General features: G+C 43.7%; 1 protein-coding gene across 23 annotated transcripts in view; it reads right to left on the bottom strand.

Moving 5' to 3' along the window:
* Positions 1–17,084, bottom strand: part of KDM2B (lysine demethylase 2B) — a 110,415-nt gene that overhangs the window by 44,646 nt on the left and 48,685 nt on the right. For 22 of the 23 annotated variants that reach the window (XM_080559466.1, XM_080559472.1, XM_080559451.1 and 19 more), the window contains 3 exons: positions 15,300–15,415; positions 8,837–8,963; positions 327–781 (listed from right to left, as the gene is read on the bottom strand). In XM_080559466.1, the coding sequence (XP_080415592.1) occupies positions 327–781; positions 8,837–8,963; positions 15,300–15,415 (698 nt within the window). The remainder of the gene's footprint in view (positions 1–326; positions 782–8,836; positions 8,964–15,299; positions 15,416–17,084) is intronic. The other variant, XM_080559464.1, reaches the window with a different exon arrangement.

Raw genomic sequence — 17,084 nt, 5'->3', positions numbered from 1 at the left:
TTGAGGTATAATATTTACACACGTGCCATAACAAGTGCTAAGCCGTGAAAGGATGTAAACTTTTGGCCCCTGAGCACAGCTGCGACAGTCAGAAAGGACCGCATCAATTAAATCAGGCTGCAAACAGCTGCCTCCCCAGTGCAAAGATGGCTTTTGTCAGAGGCATAATTTCCCTCACCACGGCACAGCAGGCTGACACGAGGGGGTCGCTCCACACAAGGTGCCAGCCCTACACACTGCAGAACTTTGCCTTCTGACCTCCTGCTGTCTCCTGTGCCCTGCCCACGGCGTACAGTTTGTGTGGATCAGCAAGATATCACACCCACCTTCATGTCCTCCAGGAGAGCCTGCGGATCCTCGATGCCTTCTGGAACACACTTCTTGTTCTCTGGGAGAGATTCAAGCTTTTCCACCAGGGCTTTTAAACCCTTCAGTTCAAATTCTGTGAGGTGAGTCCATTTGGTTGAAACTTCTGTAGCTGGAGACCCCGTTGGCGTTTTGGGATAATCCGTGGGGGTCGTTGATTTTGCACTGTCGTCTGATTCATTAGACAAAGTTCTTTTTAGGTACCTCATTACTGTGGCTTTCTGTTTTCTCCCTGCGCCCTCCTTTTCCTCTGAGTGCGTGCTGTTGGGCGAGGAGGAGCCATCCACCAGGGATTTGGAGTTCTTATCCAAGCTGTCATCCTTTTCCTCCTGGATATGGGCATCACAAGATTCTTCATCCATGTCTAACCACGAATCTGATGAGTAGCTATCTATGCTGTGTTTTCTTCTTGCATCTGAAAGGTAGAAAAAGAATGCTGAATCTTTACCCAATACAGTTTAGCACTTAAACACGTGTATGACTGGGGCCAGGAGCTGCCTATTTAGGAGTGGACTGGATAATGCCCTTTGACATTACTCGATAAGTATGCAACAGGAAAGAGCTTTATTCAGCCAATTTTGTTGTTCTTGTTGTTTTTAATGCTGTGTTTGGTTTTTGTTAACATCTGCTCAGTTCAAATGACTGGGAAAAATTAAGGGAAAAATTATGCTTTCTTCAAAACTTCAACCTTCTGCGCCTTCAACTAAGAGTACGCCGAGCTCGTAAGTCACATACAATTAGTTTTCCCACAAATCCAAAAGACCGGATTCAGTAATCTTACAGCTTTAAGATGAAAGTTAGCGAAGAAAGGAGGGAAAATTATGGGGGAAAAAAGCATGTTAAAATGCAGCACATCATCACTTTTACGCAAGCTTTGCACAGCAAAAAAATCAACTTCCCAATACTCTCTTTGCAAGCACCAATTAGTAAAACAAGAACTACAACTTGTTACTGCACGAATACCCAGCGCTCTTCTGAGACAGAGGATTACCGTTATGCTTATTTCACGTACAAGAAGCTTAAACACACGGGGAAATGCAAGGACTGACACTCACATGATATTGTTTTACTTAAGGCAGTCCCTCATACATTCTAGGTACTTTTTAGGAAAATTTTTAGGAAAATTTAAATACGAGTTTCCGAGTCCAAAGAACTATTAATCTTAGTTTTATACTAGGTTTCCCCCAAAAATCCCCACTGTTGCCCAACTGCATGCAATCAAGCAGCAAAAGCAACATAGGAAACTAGCAGCCAGGACTCCTTCCTTGTTTATTGGACACAATTTCCCTTACTAAGTGAACACCACTGAATGCAGGCTAGCAACAGCAAGAACTTGTGTGGAAAATACAGTTAACATCGGCAACACCCAGTTAAGTCAGTGTGGATTTTAATGTTGACTGAAATGGGTAGGAGATCAAGCTGTAGACAAAAACACTCTGCAAGGGAAATGGAAGTCATACAGAAAAATGAGTTAACAATTAATGAAAAGTTTCTTTCACAGCTTCATTTTTTTAATTTTTTTTTTCTCCAGCAAGCCAAAATCCTGAGTACTTTCATGCTTTGCTGTGCAGTAGTTTTGGTTTAGGACTAGGTGAATCATGCTTAAGGAAGGATTAAATGAACATTAAAGAAAGCTCAGCATCCGGTTGTTTAACAGCGAGGCTCAAAACAAATGCCAAAGCCCTGTTCCAAGCTGGCAAATTGATTCTTATCACAGAGAAACTCCTTGTCTCTTGCATCTTCTCACAAAATACACGTTACTTGTCAGCTAGGTAACAAAGATTAACAGGCAGTGGAGAGTACCTGTCCCAGGGCAGCTACCCTCCCTGCTTAGCTTTACAATTTCACATAGAAGCTCTGTAAGGCCAGGTGCACCTCTGGGAATTAGTGCCTGAGAAATGAGTTGGCCACTTTATCCTTCAGGGCAAGCATGCCGATGGCACAGTGTGCACAAAAACCAAGGACTGCTGTCCAAACTGCTCCTTCAGGCACATCTGAATTTTTCCTCAGAACCAGAATGGCCATAAAATCACTCCTGAAAAACATGTTTAAGCTGAAATGCCTGTGAAAAAACAGCACTCATAAAAAATACCAGCAACCAGCAAGGCTGCTCTCAGCCAAATCCAGCTCCGTGCACAGCAGAGGCGAGCTTCCTCCCTGCATCCCTCCCCTAAAGCTTCCCCTTGAAGCAGCAGAGCACAGCTTGCTTTGCATGTTGAGGAGGGGGCACGCAGCGCCCCAAAGCAGCTCCTCCTCTCTGATCTGTGCTCGTACGCCCCCACCACGCTGCTCTTAGAAAAATAAAACAGGATTAGAAAATACCTTAACCAGGACGTTTTAAAAACACTAGGTTATCCAACTTATTTAACACTGCTTTCTCCTTTGTGCACGGTAGCTAGCACGCTCACCCACCTCAAAGGGCTATGTAATCGGCTTATGTCATTTTCCCATTTTACAGCTGAGGAAACAGATGCTTGGGAGAACGAGCTGCTCATTGTCACACACCAAATCTAGGGCAAAACCGGGAATCGGAGTGAAGACTGCTGGATTCAGGGCCGGAGCCCGTTCTCTAGGCCACACTGCCTTGGTGAAGCATTTAACAATTGACTGAGGCACAAAAACCTAGTGTAGGTGGGACAAGATGCCAGCAATGGAAGAGAAGCAGCTGAAAGCGGGTACACATCCCTGTGCTAGCGGTACTAGTGCAGCGCCACTGACTGAAATTGGGGTAAAACTACAAAGAAAATTGTGCTTCTGTCTTCCTATGCTGTGGCTCTGCTGAACACGAACTGCTGGCTGTAAGTGGGGCAAATCGCAAGCGTAGCCAAAGCCGAAGGAAAGAGAAGGAGATCACGTTATGGAGGTGTGAATAATTTACTGCAAGGAATTCTCGGGCGCTAAGAGAAAACAGCCTTCAAGAGCGCGTTCCACTTCTTGTCTCTTGCTCTAATCTAATGAAACAAAAGGCAAAAGAGGAGTGGAGCATTGCAGCATCCTGGGGACTATTCCCACGGGAAGCAAGCACACGTGGGGCTCAGCAATTCAGTTCTGCCAGCTGCTGCTGCCCCCTGCTACTGGCTGCCTGCACAAACCAGGCACTGCTGGCCCAGCTACACCTGGGTACAGATAATCAGCAAGTGTAATCACGCACACAAAAAATAATCCAAATCTGACCTGGAGATGAATGAACCGTCACCAAACAAGTGCCTGTTCTTTGCCAGCCTGACAGTTACACGATGACTGGCCTAACTTTACCTGTGGGGATGGGGCTTGCTCATAACCTGAAGTGCATCGGCCCATGCTGGAGCACCAGGGATTCCATCAGAGTGAGAGTGGACTGCTTTCAAAGGGCAACCACTGTCTGCTACTGTTGCTAATTTAAAAACAATTAAAAAATTCCAAGGGAATCAATAATGGATGGATAACTTCAAAGTGAGGAAGGTTCAGTTTTGTGTTTTCAAGTGTTTTGGTATAACGCAACATGCCATGATTTTTATTTATTCATTGTAATGAAAACAGTATCTGACTCAGAATTACGATGCTGTACGCTTATGTCCTACATAAACGAAATCTGCATTTACTTTGTCAAGAAGTGCATCTTAAGCACTATATTACCAGGGCTCCACTGACCTGTAGGTTGTTAGTTTATCAAGTCTCTCCGTGGAAAGGAGCTCCTGCTAAGCACAACTGTGGTTTCTCCTGAGCCAATGCCCCAGCCACTACCTGCTTAGGACTCCAGTTTCAGAGTGGTTGGCCAGTCCAAGCTCCCACCCAGCTGAGACAGCCCTAAAAGACCTTCAACACTCCCCATCTCAAGGGAATAAACCATGTTACACAACCAGTCAATGACAGAACTCAGTGAGGAGAAGCAGCAGCACAGGCTTGACCACAGGACAGAAAGCTAGAAAAAAACTGTTCTGTTTTTTTCCCTACAGCAATTCACTTCCCTGTGGTTCTGGGCAAATCACTTAGCTTTCCCCACAGTTATTCACTTGTACAAGAAAGATAATTATACACAGTTTCTTTCATTGCTGAAAAGCAACTTGTTTTACGGAACTTGAAAGACAAGGAGGATGGTGAGGTATGATTACAAAATCTTTCTGAACTCTTTACAATAGTCCAGTGTCTGTTATCTACCTTGCCATTCCCAGTTTCAAACCTTGGCACTGTGGCTTGGGAGCAGCAGTTCCTAGTGGTCTGCTAAAGACAGAAATGACATTTTCATTAGCAGAAAAAAAAAACAACCCTGAGCATACTGGAAATGTGTTGCTGCATGGAGCACCTCATACAGAAATCACTCAATACAGTCCAGTACCTGTCTACCAATAAGCAAATCCATTCCATCCTCTGAGAAGAAGGAGGGGAAAAAAAAGAAGACATGGCTCCTTCACCATGCCAGGGGGCACATTTTCTTCATCCATCAGGCTTAATATACAGTTAGAGCCACCCCGTTAAAATTTTAGCAATGGGAATCTTAAAAGCTGCAGGCTACAGAGAAAGTGTCTTTCTGATAGCCCAGTATTTTCTCCCAATTACTCTTTGTCAGCTCACTCTCCAGATCCGTATCTCGCTGAAGGTCAATTGTGGCTGAAAACATCCAGTACAGACTCATTCATGATAAGAGTAAAAATAATGAAGACATATCCCTCCTGAAGCAGCGCGTGTTCAAATCTAGGTGGAAACCCAAATAGGATCCCCTTCTGATTTCAGCTGGCAGGACAAATGGCACAGCTGAGAAGGACAAGGAAAAGAAAAAGGGGGAGAAAGAGAGATTGTGTGCTTTTACAGCAGCCTGTGATTTCTGTCATGTCGTCATTCCCCTGAGCGTTTGCCCTTCTGTGGAAGAGATCAGAGAAAGAACACTCGCTACCTAGGAGGCAACTGCCTGAAATCTCCTTCTCGGGCCTGAAGAATGGGAAAAGAAGCCACAGCAGCCTTCCTCCAACTCCTTCAGAAGGGCAGACATTTTCATTTAAGGAGTGGAACACTCAAGGTTTCAGCCTCACCTATGCTGAGGTTTGTTTGTTTTCTGGAGTTCTGTGAGTCCAGACATTTAGGAAGCAGAAATACAAAGAACAGTGAAAAACGCTACATTAGCATACAACCATATTGACAGAGGTATCACAGGAATAAATTTTCTTGAGTAGGCCATATCTTGAAAGAGTCACTCTGAATTTGGCAACCTTCATGCCAAGGTAAATAAATACTATGCGATGAAACCGTACCATGAGGGTTCTAAAGATATCCTTAAAGCACAAGTCATTATGAACTCAGTTTTGTGTTCCCCCAAGATGTTCTCTATCACCACAGTAGTGTCTTTTTCCAAAGAGGAGAACTGGATTTCTGTTGACTCCATGAAAATGACCACCTTGTGAATCCCAGAGATCACAGGCAGCATCCTGCTCTCTCTGGAGGATGTCCTCACCAACTTGTAGTCATCTCTGCAGCTTCTGAGACCCAGTAGGACCACTGTATCGGAAGGTTTGTAAGGAAAGAGAGCAGCACAGCTTAGGGGTGGAGAAAAAAATGAGTTCTAGAACCCTAAAGAAAAGTTATTAAGTAGACTTCTACAACAAAGTACGTCAAGAAAATTAAAAAAAAAATAGGGAAAAATAAACAGTACAAACACTGAGTCTTCAAGAAAAGTTTCTGAAAATCACTGCAAGGATGTGAAGATTTTTTTCTCCGAAACCACGGAGGACAGAAGACAATCCAATCTATTGAGGGGCCTGCAGGGAAGTTAAGTACTTTGTTTCATTACTCTTTAAGGAGAATGACGGGAAATTCTTCGTCAAGGGATAGTCTCTCATGGGAAATCAAGGCATTGCTTGCAGATAGTAAAGTCTCTAAGGAAGAGAAGAGCATTTAACAATTTAAGGACCTTAACAGTTCTGAAGAAAAACTTCAAAACTAAAGCAGTGGGGTTTTGGAGTAGCAACTTCATTTAGATCTCCCATCCCAAAGCAGGTGAATGATAGCAAGATACAGACACTGCAGAACAAATGAGTGTAATTCAAGGACTGAAGTTCACGGAGATTTATTTGAGTCAAGAGGCTGGACACTGAGACCAGTTAGAAGACAGACAAGCAAGTATATGAAACAGTATTACTCAAGCAAAACAAAACATCATGGCTTTGTCAAGGTAAATGATGTCCCTTTACTCCTGCAGAGAATTTGATAAATGCCAAAGTGAAAGATCCAGTAGGAGATCTGGGCTGTTGAACTGCAATCTCCAGCTAAATAATTATTTTAAGGTTAAGATTTTGCTAAGAAATAAAAAGCGAGTGTCTGACAAAGTATGAATCTGTCACTCCTGGAGAGAAAGGCCCTGGATGTCAATGTCAGAGATTTTATCAGCATGTTAATACCCTGAAGTCAAGAGACAGCGGGCAGGTGGATGAGCCACACGCTGTCAGCAGATACCACTTGAGCACACTGCAGGAACCAATTCATTCAAGACAGCACCAACAGCCCAAGGTCTGCCCATGCAGACACTCCAGCACCGAGCTGGCACTAGCAGCCTTGCAGCAGGGCTGCGGGTTAGATCGGCTCGTCGGTCCTACTGATAACAAATGTGTTCTTTTTTTGGGTAGGATTCATTTCAGTCGGGTCACTGAGCCGATTCAGCTCACGGGGCAACCGCACGATCTCTAGGGTTCACAAAACAGATTCATCTTCTGAGAGCAGCATGTTTCTTATATTAGCTTGGAATGACCATAAAACCACGCTGAATCAACATGTAAACAGTTTAATATTCACCTTCCAGCAGGCCAACAACCGAAGCCACCACAGAGAGACAAGACAACCCAGAAACTGTTACCAGTGTTGCTTTTACCGATGCCTTTGCGGTTGACACTCTTTGGTCATGCAAAACAATCCTTTTCCCCCTAGACGCTGGAGAACTGCAGTTCCCAGTGAGCTTTTGTATGATTTCAGCCTCTCTCAGCTAGTAACCAGACTGAGACACACTTCATGGGGATCACCAACCCATTATCAGTAATTACTGAGCTGGGCTTCAATTCACACTGGTCATTTAGCTGGAAAAGGTCCCATCTCAATAGCCTGAACCATCCACTCCCCACATCTAATTTGTTCTGCAATTACACCTTGGTGATCTGGCACCCTCACCCTGCCGGCAGGAAGAGCCTCTTCTCGTGCCACTGGTTTTGATTACGGGAGGTAGGTTCTGCATTTTCCAAGGAACACAGTTACCGGTTTTGTTGCTGCTTTTTTGAAGAGCAGATCTAAGTGGCTAATTTGTCCTTTGCTCCAGGATGACCCTATGTATCACTTCTTCCATGTGGAATTCGTGCTTTACTAATCCCTTCTCATCAGGGACTCATGGAGCAAAGACACAAAATGTGTAGTACTCAAGTTCCCAGGGAACCCAAGAAATTTCTCTGGCTGATCTACATGGCCTTTTAGGTCCCTCAAGTCAGTCTTGGTCAGAAAATATGTCTGGAGTGGGACATCTGCCTATACCTTCTTCAACCCCTTCTGCTGAAGATTATGCTAGAGCAATCGTTTCCCTCCTGTCCAGAGCAGTTCCACACAGACCAGGTTCACTCCAACTGGCACCTCGGAGTGGGAGGCACAGAAATACTTTAGGCCTCCTCCAGATTTAATACGTATCAGTGAAGATTTAGCTGGTGCTTGTGTTCCTTTCAGCCATTCTGTGCTTAAAAGCAGGGTGGTAACATGGCCCGCTGTCTTGTTCCAACACAGGGAAGGAAAAAAGGGCAGTTCAGAAAGGCAACAGCTGGAATTGCAACACAGTGATGTAAAGCTCACAGCAGCGCCAAGCAATGCCTTCCCGCTGCAGGCACGTCCATCCATCTCCGCTCTGGTCCATTTTCAGCTGTTGTTTTAAAGGTTTCTTGACCTCCCTGCACTTAGGTTATAGATCATGTAGATTTGTGTAGGTGTTTTCTTGGTTTAGGTATTCGCTCGAAGCAGAAGTCAGTCACCAAACAGAGAGAATTAAAGTCAAGATTAAAGCGAACAGAAAGAAGCCAGGTATAGTGACTGTAACGCGTTCTGTGGAGCAGACACGCTATAAAAGGACCAAATATCCGTCCTACCAGAGCACATTTGCAACGCACACATTTCTGGCTACTAAGGTACTGTGCCAAACACAGCAGTAAATCCTCAACTGTTTGGCACATCACCTTAACACAAACAGTACTGAAACCAAGAAATAAACGCATCCAAAATTTGTTTTTCTGGGATCCACTTGCTAAGGAATGCTCAATAAATATCATTCAAAGTGAGTTGGTACTTCATGAAAACGCTTCAGAGCCCAAACCTCCCCACCTCAAAATAAAGAAACAGGTCATCAGAATTTCTACAATTCTCCAATGTAATTTAAAATCTCTGCAGAAACCAAAGCAACCAAAGCCTAAGGTGCTAGCATCGGTTCTGAACACGCGCTCGGAGGACTCACTCACCAATTAACACCGGTCTCACTCACCAATTAACATTGATTCTCTCTGGTACTCTTTGCTGAGGTGGCAGCGCTGGGTCACACAGGACACGTATCTCTCCAGAACATACCAGCACATTTCATAGTAGAAAGGATAACGGAATTTGGCGTGCACCTGAAAGCAAGATTGAGACCGTCAGTCCACGGGGAAGGGAGGAGAAGTTTGCAGCACAAGGGCCAGCCATCATTCTCATCGTGGTATCACGAGCACACACAGTATGCAGCAGGGGGAGGGGAGGGCGGGGGGAGCCGCGTGAGACGGACGCCTTCAGCATACAAAGCGAGGAGGCCGCCTGCCTGCCTGCCATGATAGCATCATTTCTTGGTTCACTAATTTGTATCCTCTTGGGGTGGCGGGAGAGGAAAGGGTTTGTGTTCTTGTGAAATCATGAAACTGATGGATGGCCCCCACGGCATTCTTTACCTTCTGTATAAACATAGGGTGGTCACATACAGATGTTAGTCACTAAAATTCAAGTTAAAATAGAAGTGGTTTATTTCATTTCCAAAGCACTATCACATGATTATTTATTTTTTTTAAATCAAAATGGCAGCATTACCTAAAACGACTCAAGCAGGAAATACATCTTTTTCCAATCACCACCTTCCCAACAATTTGATTAAACAAATGAACAAACACAAATTCTCGATGATTAGTACACACATTAAAAGCAAAAATCCCTTTTGTGGTTTACACTTCGCATTTTGGTAGCGAGCTAACTTTTGCTACAAACAAAACTGAAAGCGGGATTTTGACAAAAGACTGTCGAGCTGCGCATTTTTTCTTTCATCTCAGACCTGTTTGCACACAAAAAGCTTATTCCCTCATGTTAGGTATTTGTGAGATCATTTCAGATTCAGAAGAAAACGAAGTGGGTTTCCTTGTCTTTCACGATAGTTTTCTATCCATGGGAGGTCACTGTACCAAGGAACAATCTAGGAAGGTCCCCAAATGCAAGAACATAGAAATATTGGTTGTGATTTGTTAAAAACAGATGCCATGCATCTTGCATAAACTTGTACTTGCACTGTACACTTCTTTTTCTCCTGGTGACACAGAAATTGCATTTTTCAGGCTTGCATTCACACATTCCATTGGTATTTAGGAAACGCTTTAAGATATTTTATGGATTTTAACTGTTCCCCTAGCCAAGAGGTGTCCACCTATGTTTAATGAAAAGCTGGACTGCGCTAGAAGGAGCATTACCTTAACTGATTTAAAACAAAAACCACCACCCCACCACACATCACCCAAAAAGCTGTGAGGTCTAAACAGACCCACTACTGCAACACCTGGAAACTCAGATCCGGCTCTGTGAAGCAGGCGCAGTCTGAACATCTGCCTGGTGACACCAGCATCCACTTGAGCATGCCAAAGGCTTATTACAAGAATGCCCATGCTTGAAAACTGTCCCCAAGGTGGGCAAAGAACTTGCCTCTGCCCCCACAGGGAGCACAAGCACTTTTAGCAGTGAAACAACATGTAATTAAGGGAGAACACACTGTGTTGTCCCACTAAATGCATCACAATGTAGGACTTCAATATTCCATGGCAATTCCCAAAAGTTAAGATTTCTTAAATCCTCCACAAGTGGAGCTGGCAAATCTGAACTGCGTGGTGCGATGGGTCGTGCATCCAGCAATGCTGCAACTTTTCAAATGTTTCCCTGTCGTTTGTTATAAAGAACAGATACCAAAAAAGAAAGAAAAAAAAAGGAAAAAAACAACCAACCAACCAGCATCCCCTTAAATGTGAGAACATTTAACCCCAGGGCCTTTTTGCAGTAGAGAATTTCTTTCCTTTAGTTTAGTTATTTGTCATAAAGAAGAGCTCGAGTCACGTCTCACTATTACGGAACACAGGGGAAATTAGCCATGCTAAAATATATGCTAATAAAGGAACTCAAATTTTTCCAAGAGAGCACTGCAGGAAACAAAATTTGCAAAGAATTGACTTACAAACAGGAAGCCGCCTTCCACCCCTCAGCCTTCAAAAGGTTTTCAGCCACATGCCTGGGAATATTAAAGACATCATTGCTCAACATTTGTTGACAGATCCTGAGCTTCACCAAATTTAGTTGTTACCAATGTTAATTCAATGTGAAAGACAAGGCAGTAATGCATGCAGTGCTCCCATTATGTATATCAATCTTTAATATTCAATTTGAGTTCCTAATTGCCTCACTATCAATGTTCCAACCCACAGCAAATCCCTCCATGCCTCTGTAATTTACTATTTGCCTGAGAAGGCTCTGCCTTTGCAAGCCTTCTGAAGTAAGAGCGACCACATCCAGCGCGAGGTACCGTGCAGAGATCTGCCGCGGCCTTTGCCATGAGAGTAAGTCTAAGGGTGCTTTAAAACCTTGTACAATTTGCCTTGTGAAGAAGCACAGAGAACATTATTTATGATATCCTCGAACGTTTATTAATTGATGGGTGTGAGCTGTGTTACATACAAGTCCATAATTTTTCCATTGTATAGTCACGGTCAAGTGAACTCTTATTTGGGGGGAAGTTACGCGATCATTTAAAAGTGTCCTACCTGATATGGACTCTGCCAGAGGACTAAACCCCCACCAGCAGGGAAATAGACTACATCTAACCAGCATTTCCAGCTCTAACTTCTATAATTAATAATTTACAATCCACAGAATAATTTTTTTTAATTATTCCTGTACAGTGAGAAAAATCCTCTCTGGAGTATGATCTATTTCCTTAGTTCAAAGTGAAATAATTTTAGAGACCTGTATCTCCCTCCAAAAACAAAACAAAATTGTAGGAAGTAAGGCACAAAGTTTCCTTAAGAAATTATTTCTCATCCACAATATCCGTTAAGATTTTGTTACAAGTACAAACTCTACTTGTATTTAATCTCTCTAATCAGAATCTCGAAAAACAACGTAAGATTATTTACAAAATAATCCATCCATCCGCTTAAAATATTATCTTAAGTTCCAAAAAACCACATCAGTAGCAAACACCGTCATCTGTGAGTGACCACCTTACGTATGAATTTTGAGTGCTCCTGTCCCCATCCACGTTCCAGTATTTTAACGCCGTTAAATTTAGACGAGTTGGGAGGGAGTTTGACACATTCTTCCTCTTCAGTAATACCGAGCTGTAACACCCCTGTGCCAAGATGATGAATCTCCGCACGGCAGCCTGCTTTGCAGTTATTCAAGCTGGTCTAGCAGAGAGCTAAACAGCTTGGCCTATTTGACTAGCTGTTAATTGGCCTCTAGGAAAGCCAGACTGCAAAATGAGAGTCTCTACAAACTGTAAGGCTGGAGAATATTTGTTTACCTCAATTGCACATTAGGAGCTGTTTCCAACAATAGACATGTTTTTTATTACTCCTTAAAACTATTTTTAAATGGCTATAACCCTCTTAAAAAGTCTCCTAGGGATTTGAGAAATTAAGCTAGAATAAGCATGACAAGTATATAAACTAGGCAATTTTATCAGGCTGTAAATCAGCATTACCATTTCAACCATGTATTTATTCTTGTCTTAGCTGCTAAGACAATAACAACTACACCTAGCATAAAAATGACTTTGAATATCAGCAATCAAAGATGATTAAGCATTATATAGCAGGTTTAAACACAGCGAAACCTCCATAAAATTGCTCTCTGCAAAATGAAGAAGGGAAACACACCTGTATTACACTTTGATTTGCGCGTGGCAAATTACTTCGTCAATCACATCGTGTAATTTACTTCTGGGCTATACACAATGGAAAGATCAATACTGATGAGAAACTCATTTGCAGTATGTTCACACTGCCAAATTTGTGTGAACTACATACTGTACTGAGTCTGCTATTCTAGCCCGTGTATGAATAAAATTATTTGAACAAAGAAATTACAAAATTTGATTGGCAAAGCAAATAAAGCAGTACGCACTGGAATTCCATTTTGAAAACATTTACCCCCTCAAGATTCCTGCGTGATATTTTTAGTTGTTCTGTGTGTTATTATTTCTAAATAACAGTATTGATTTGTCTGCCTCTTTCTTATCAAACTTCTGTATGCTTTAGTTGCAAGTCTTCTATTTTCTGTCTTGAACTTCTTGCTAGTCTTCGACTGTTCACACAGCTTTGTTATTATACAGCTGCCGACAAGCACAAGTTTGTGAACAAACGCACGGGGTTGTGCAAAACAGTGCTGGCACAGCAACATCCAAGTGCCGAAACTGTTACTGTGAAGTTGTGGAAGTTCTGCGTTGTTGGCTTTCATTAGTCTCTTAAAGCACTCAAGTATTTATTGGAGGGAAAATTATATAGAACCGCAGATACTTTGAATTAAAATAAATCAAACCCAACAAGAGTAAAGACCTGATTTGAGATTTCCAAATGTCACAGAACCCCTTTCCAGAAAACAGTGACAGGACATTTTCGAAGAGGCAGCCATCACACCCACTGAACCTTCCCACAGGATCAAGGTACAAGTGACTTTTCAAAGGCACTTCACTGTAGCTGCCCAGTAGGTTCCTAAAAGTTACCAAAAAACTTACAGGGCAATCTGCCTCCTGGTATAAAAGCTCAGGAGATCAAAGCTGCCCCCCGTTTCCCAAGCAGAAGGACCTGACATGAAGAAGCACTACTGAGCAGTTGCAACTCCAGTAAAATGTGTGTGGCTTTGGGTTGCTCAGGTCCTGTGGGAACAAGATGCCAGCTCTCTTTACGTCAGGAAAAAGAGCATTTCCCTTCCAGACATCAATGGAAATAAATAAATTGTCTTTTCCATTCCAGTTACACGTGCTAGCACCCTTCATGGCAACAACACGCCTCTCCTTTGAGCAGCTGCAGCATACGTATCCAGCGTGTATTGCTGGTTCTTATAGCCACTCTAAAAGCCTCCCTGTGCCAAGCTCCTTTGTTGAACTTAGCCACAGCTCTACTCTGGCAGCCAGTCCTTTTCCTGAAGCACTCCTACAGCTCATCCCTTCTCCCTTCACTCTGCAAAAGCAGCTGGTGAGCCCATTCCTGCTTCTGCCATCCCAACTTTTTCCTGTTCAAGTCCCTTTAAAAATAAAAATAAAGGGTAAAGATACTTCACATTCTTGCCTTGGGAACACCTATTCGAAGCCAGGCTGAACTCCATCTGGCCTTTACCTCTACTTCTGCCCTCTGCTGCAGTCTCTGTTCTAATTCTTCTGAATTTCAGGTTTTGTCTTCATCTGTCTTCCACTAGGAATTCATTCTTCTACTTAAGATTCCTTCTCCTCCTAACAATCACTGCAGGAAACCAACCTCTCCCACTACCGCTTTGCAGTGTGAAGACTAGCAGGCCCCGTACCCCTGAGAAGCACAGGAGCACTCTCTTCTCAACACAACACTGGCAGAGAGAGGCTGAGGGGAGGACACACTTCCTCTCACACTGAGCCAGAGATGTCTTTCGAAACAACACGTATGTGTCTCAGACTAACACAGTCTCACTGCAAGGAAAGTGATTTGGGGCAAAAGCCCACTTGGAGCCAGAACTGTGCCCTCTTGTAGAGGTGAACACAATGAGCTGACGTTCAACACGCACCATTTTAAGACTTTTTTTAGTGAAGATGTATCACAGCTTCCCGCTGTGTGTTTTGCCAGCCCAAATCTCCACGAACGCTTGACCTGGCACCTGTGCCTGTGGTCTACCAGCACTGTCACAGCGCAGTGCCTCCGGAATAGCCAGCCACAAAAATCCTCATCTAAATTTGTACATACACTGGTCTATATTTACATCAAAATTATAGGATTGCCTTGCACGGTTTATTTAATAGCCTAGTAAAACTGTGGCACTTCCTTCAGATGCTGCTGCTTTATGGAACTGCAAAGAACATGACAGCTAGGTGTCAAGCTTATTAATCAAGGGCATAATTTTCACTCCTCGAGAGGCTGCACAGAAACCTCCTCCAGATGTAGTACTCTGCTGCAGCCAGGTGAGCATCACCATTCAGACTAACGCCCCAGCCCAGACTCATTTGTCCCATGAAATTCTTGCATTGTATGGACTCATTGTAGAAGAAAATCCTGAGAAGCACAGAAGATGATGTTTCTCATGAAACTTCTCCAGAGCTTTCTCAGTTCAGCTGTGGACATTATTCTCCAGCCCTGGGTATCCATTCCTGGGGGTTAGCAGGAGTGTACTGGTACAAAGGAATTGCCCTGTAAAGGGCAATATGCTTGTGTGCACGAGGGAATCTGTTTATAAAGTTTAGCAGGCAGACAAAAGGTACAGAATGGACATGTCAGTTGGAAGTAGGGAAAAACAGATGAGTAAACGTCACTAAAAATCGCCAACATTTGAAAGTCTCGTTATTTCATGTTTACCTCTCAACAATTCTGACATGGAGATCCCATCAGTTCGTGTTTCTCAGGAAGGAATAGGGGGGGGAGAGAGACAGAAAGAGGCAGACCACGGTCACAAAGCACTGTTCGGTTAAGAAGAGAATCAAGTATCCTTACCCTTGTTCTGTCCTCAATTTCATAGATGCGAAGCTGCATGGGAACATTAAAGCTATGCAGGATATTTCCACCAAACACCAGAGAATCTACCGGAGTATAAACCGCATGTATCCACCCTAGAGAGGGAAAGCAAAGAACTGAGAATGCCTCACACTATGTAGTATTACAGAGCAATTTACAATCAACTTTTAACAACCCCATAAACCCCATTCTGAGGGGGGAAGAGAAGTTAAGTAGTGAAAGGTTAAATAGTATGCTCATAGCCACGCTAAGACTAATAATAGCAGAAGGCATCTTATGATGCACAGTCTCACAACCCTCTGTGTGTTGAGTTCTTCTATTTATCCACAGAACGGTTTCAGTGTTTACTGAGAACACGCAAGCTTGTGACTCAACCACATCCATGACTAAGAAGTAAACTCAGCCTGCTCAGTACACTTGGCTCTCAGATGATCTCCTGGCACCTCCAGTAGGGCTGCAAATCGTGTTCGTGGTGGTGGTGGGCTAGGGCTGTGGAACCGGACTGAGTCACATCAAACTTCTGCCACGCCAGCACCACAGCACACATCTCCAGGTGTCAACAATTCCAAGTTATTGCCAGCCCTCCTTCGGAGGTGAAAGTTTTATGTTCTGTTATCAACTTCCTGAAGCAGCAATTGAAAATCTTTTTCACTGCCAGCCCCAAGTTAAAGGACTTAACATTTCTAATACCCGAGCTGATGAGGCTGTTCTGACCCTATCCTCAAAGGGACTGAATTCATTGCATGGGCTCCAAAGCGAGGGAAGAATTTTCTGCCGTAACAAAAATCCAGACGTAGCAATTCAGGCAGCCACACAGCTCTTCTGCTTCTGCATTGTTTGCTTGGTGTGCCAGCAGACGAAGGCCTGGCTATGCAAAACTGTAGCCTCTGATCTCTGCGGTGAAAGAGGGATTGATCCTGCTAATGATCTGGGACCCATGGAGACCTGATGCTTTTTTCTCCTTTTTTTAATGAAAAGTATTACAATTTATAAACCAGCAGATAAAAGCAACAAAGAGGGCAGTCAATTTTCTCCTAACTGCGCAGTACTTTCCATTAAAGCTGTGGCGGCTTTCCTTCACTTCACGATCAGTGAGGGAGCAGGAAAATGCTGCTCTGCCTAAAGGGTTCTCCAGCTAGCAGCCACGAGAGCCTTCCTTTGCAACAATCCCTAGACGCTAAGGGCCTGCAGAGGCGCACCTGAGAAGTCCTCGAGCCCCAGCAGATGGCAGAACTGCAGCTTTCATTTAAGGGCACGTTGGTAGGAGAGTCAGGAAGGAAAAGAAATCAACATGAGAATTTTCTCCCTGGAAACATCCCTCTGGATACATTTTTTCTGAACGTCAACATCACAGAAAGGTTGAGGTTGGCTGGGACCTCTGGAGGTCACCTGCTCCAACCCCGCTGCGTGAGCCAGGCCACCAAAAGCTGCGTGCCCAGGACCACGTCCAGACAGCTTTTGAGTATCTCCAAGGATGGAGCCTCCAGAACCCCTCTGGGCAGCCTGTTCCAGCGCTCAGTCAATGTACAGGTCAGATTCCATGTGAGAAACGGGATGCAGAGAAAAACGCAGGTGGCTCGTGGCTCTGGCAGCTCTAGGTATTATCGCATCTTTCCTGCTCCAGTTAGGATAATTTCAGCTACAAGCCACTTACTATCATCCAGCATGTTTATTACTTCCAAATCAAGAACGACCAACTAGAGAGGATTTTTTTTTCCCTATAAGGGTAATACAGCAACTATGCATGTCAATAACATGAAAACA

This window comes from Anser brachyrhynchus (assembly GCF_964034855.1).
Source record: "Anser brachyrhynchus genome assembly, chromosome: 17".
Classification (NCBI taxonomy): Eukaryota; Metazoa; Chordata; class Aves; order Anseriformes; family Anatidae; genus Anser; species Anser brachyrhynchus.
This window is presented reverse-complemented; position numbering and strand designations above follow the sequence as displayed.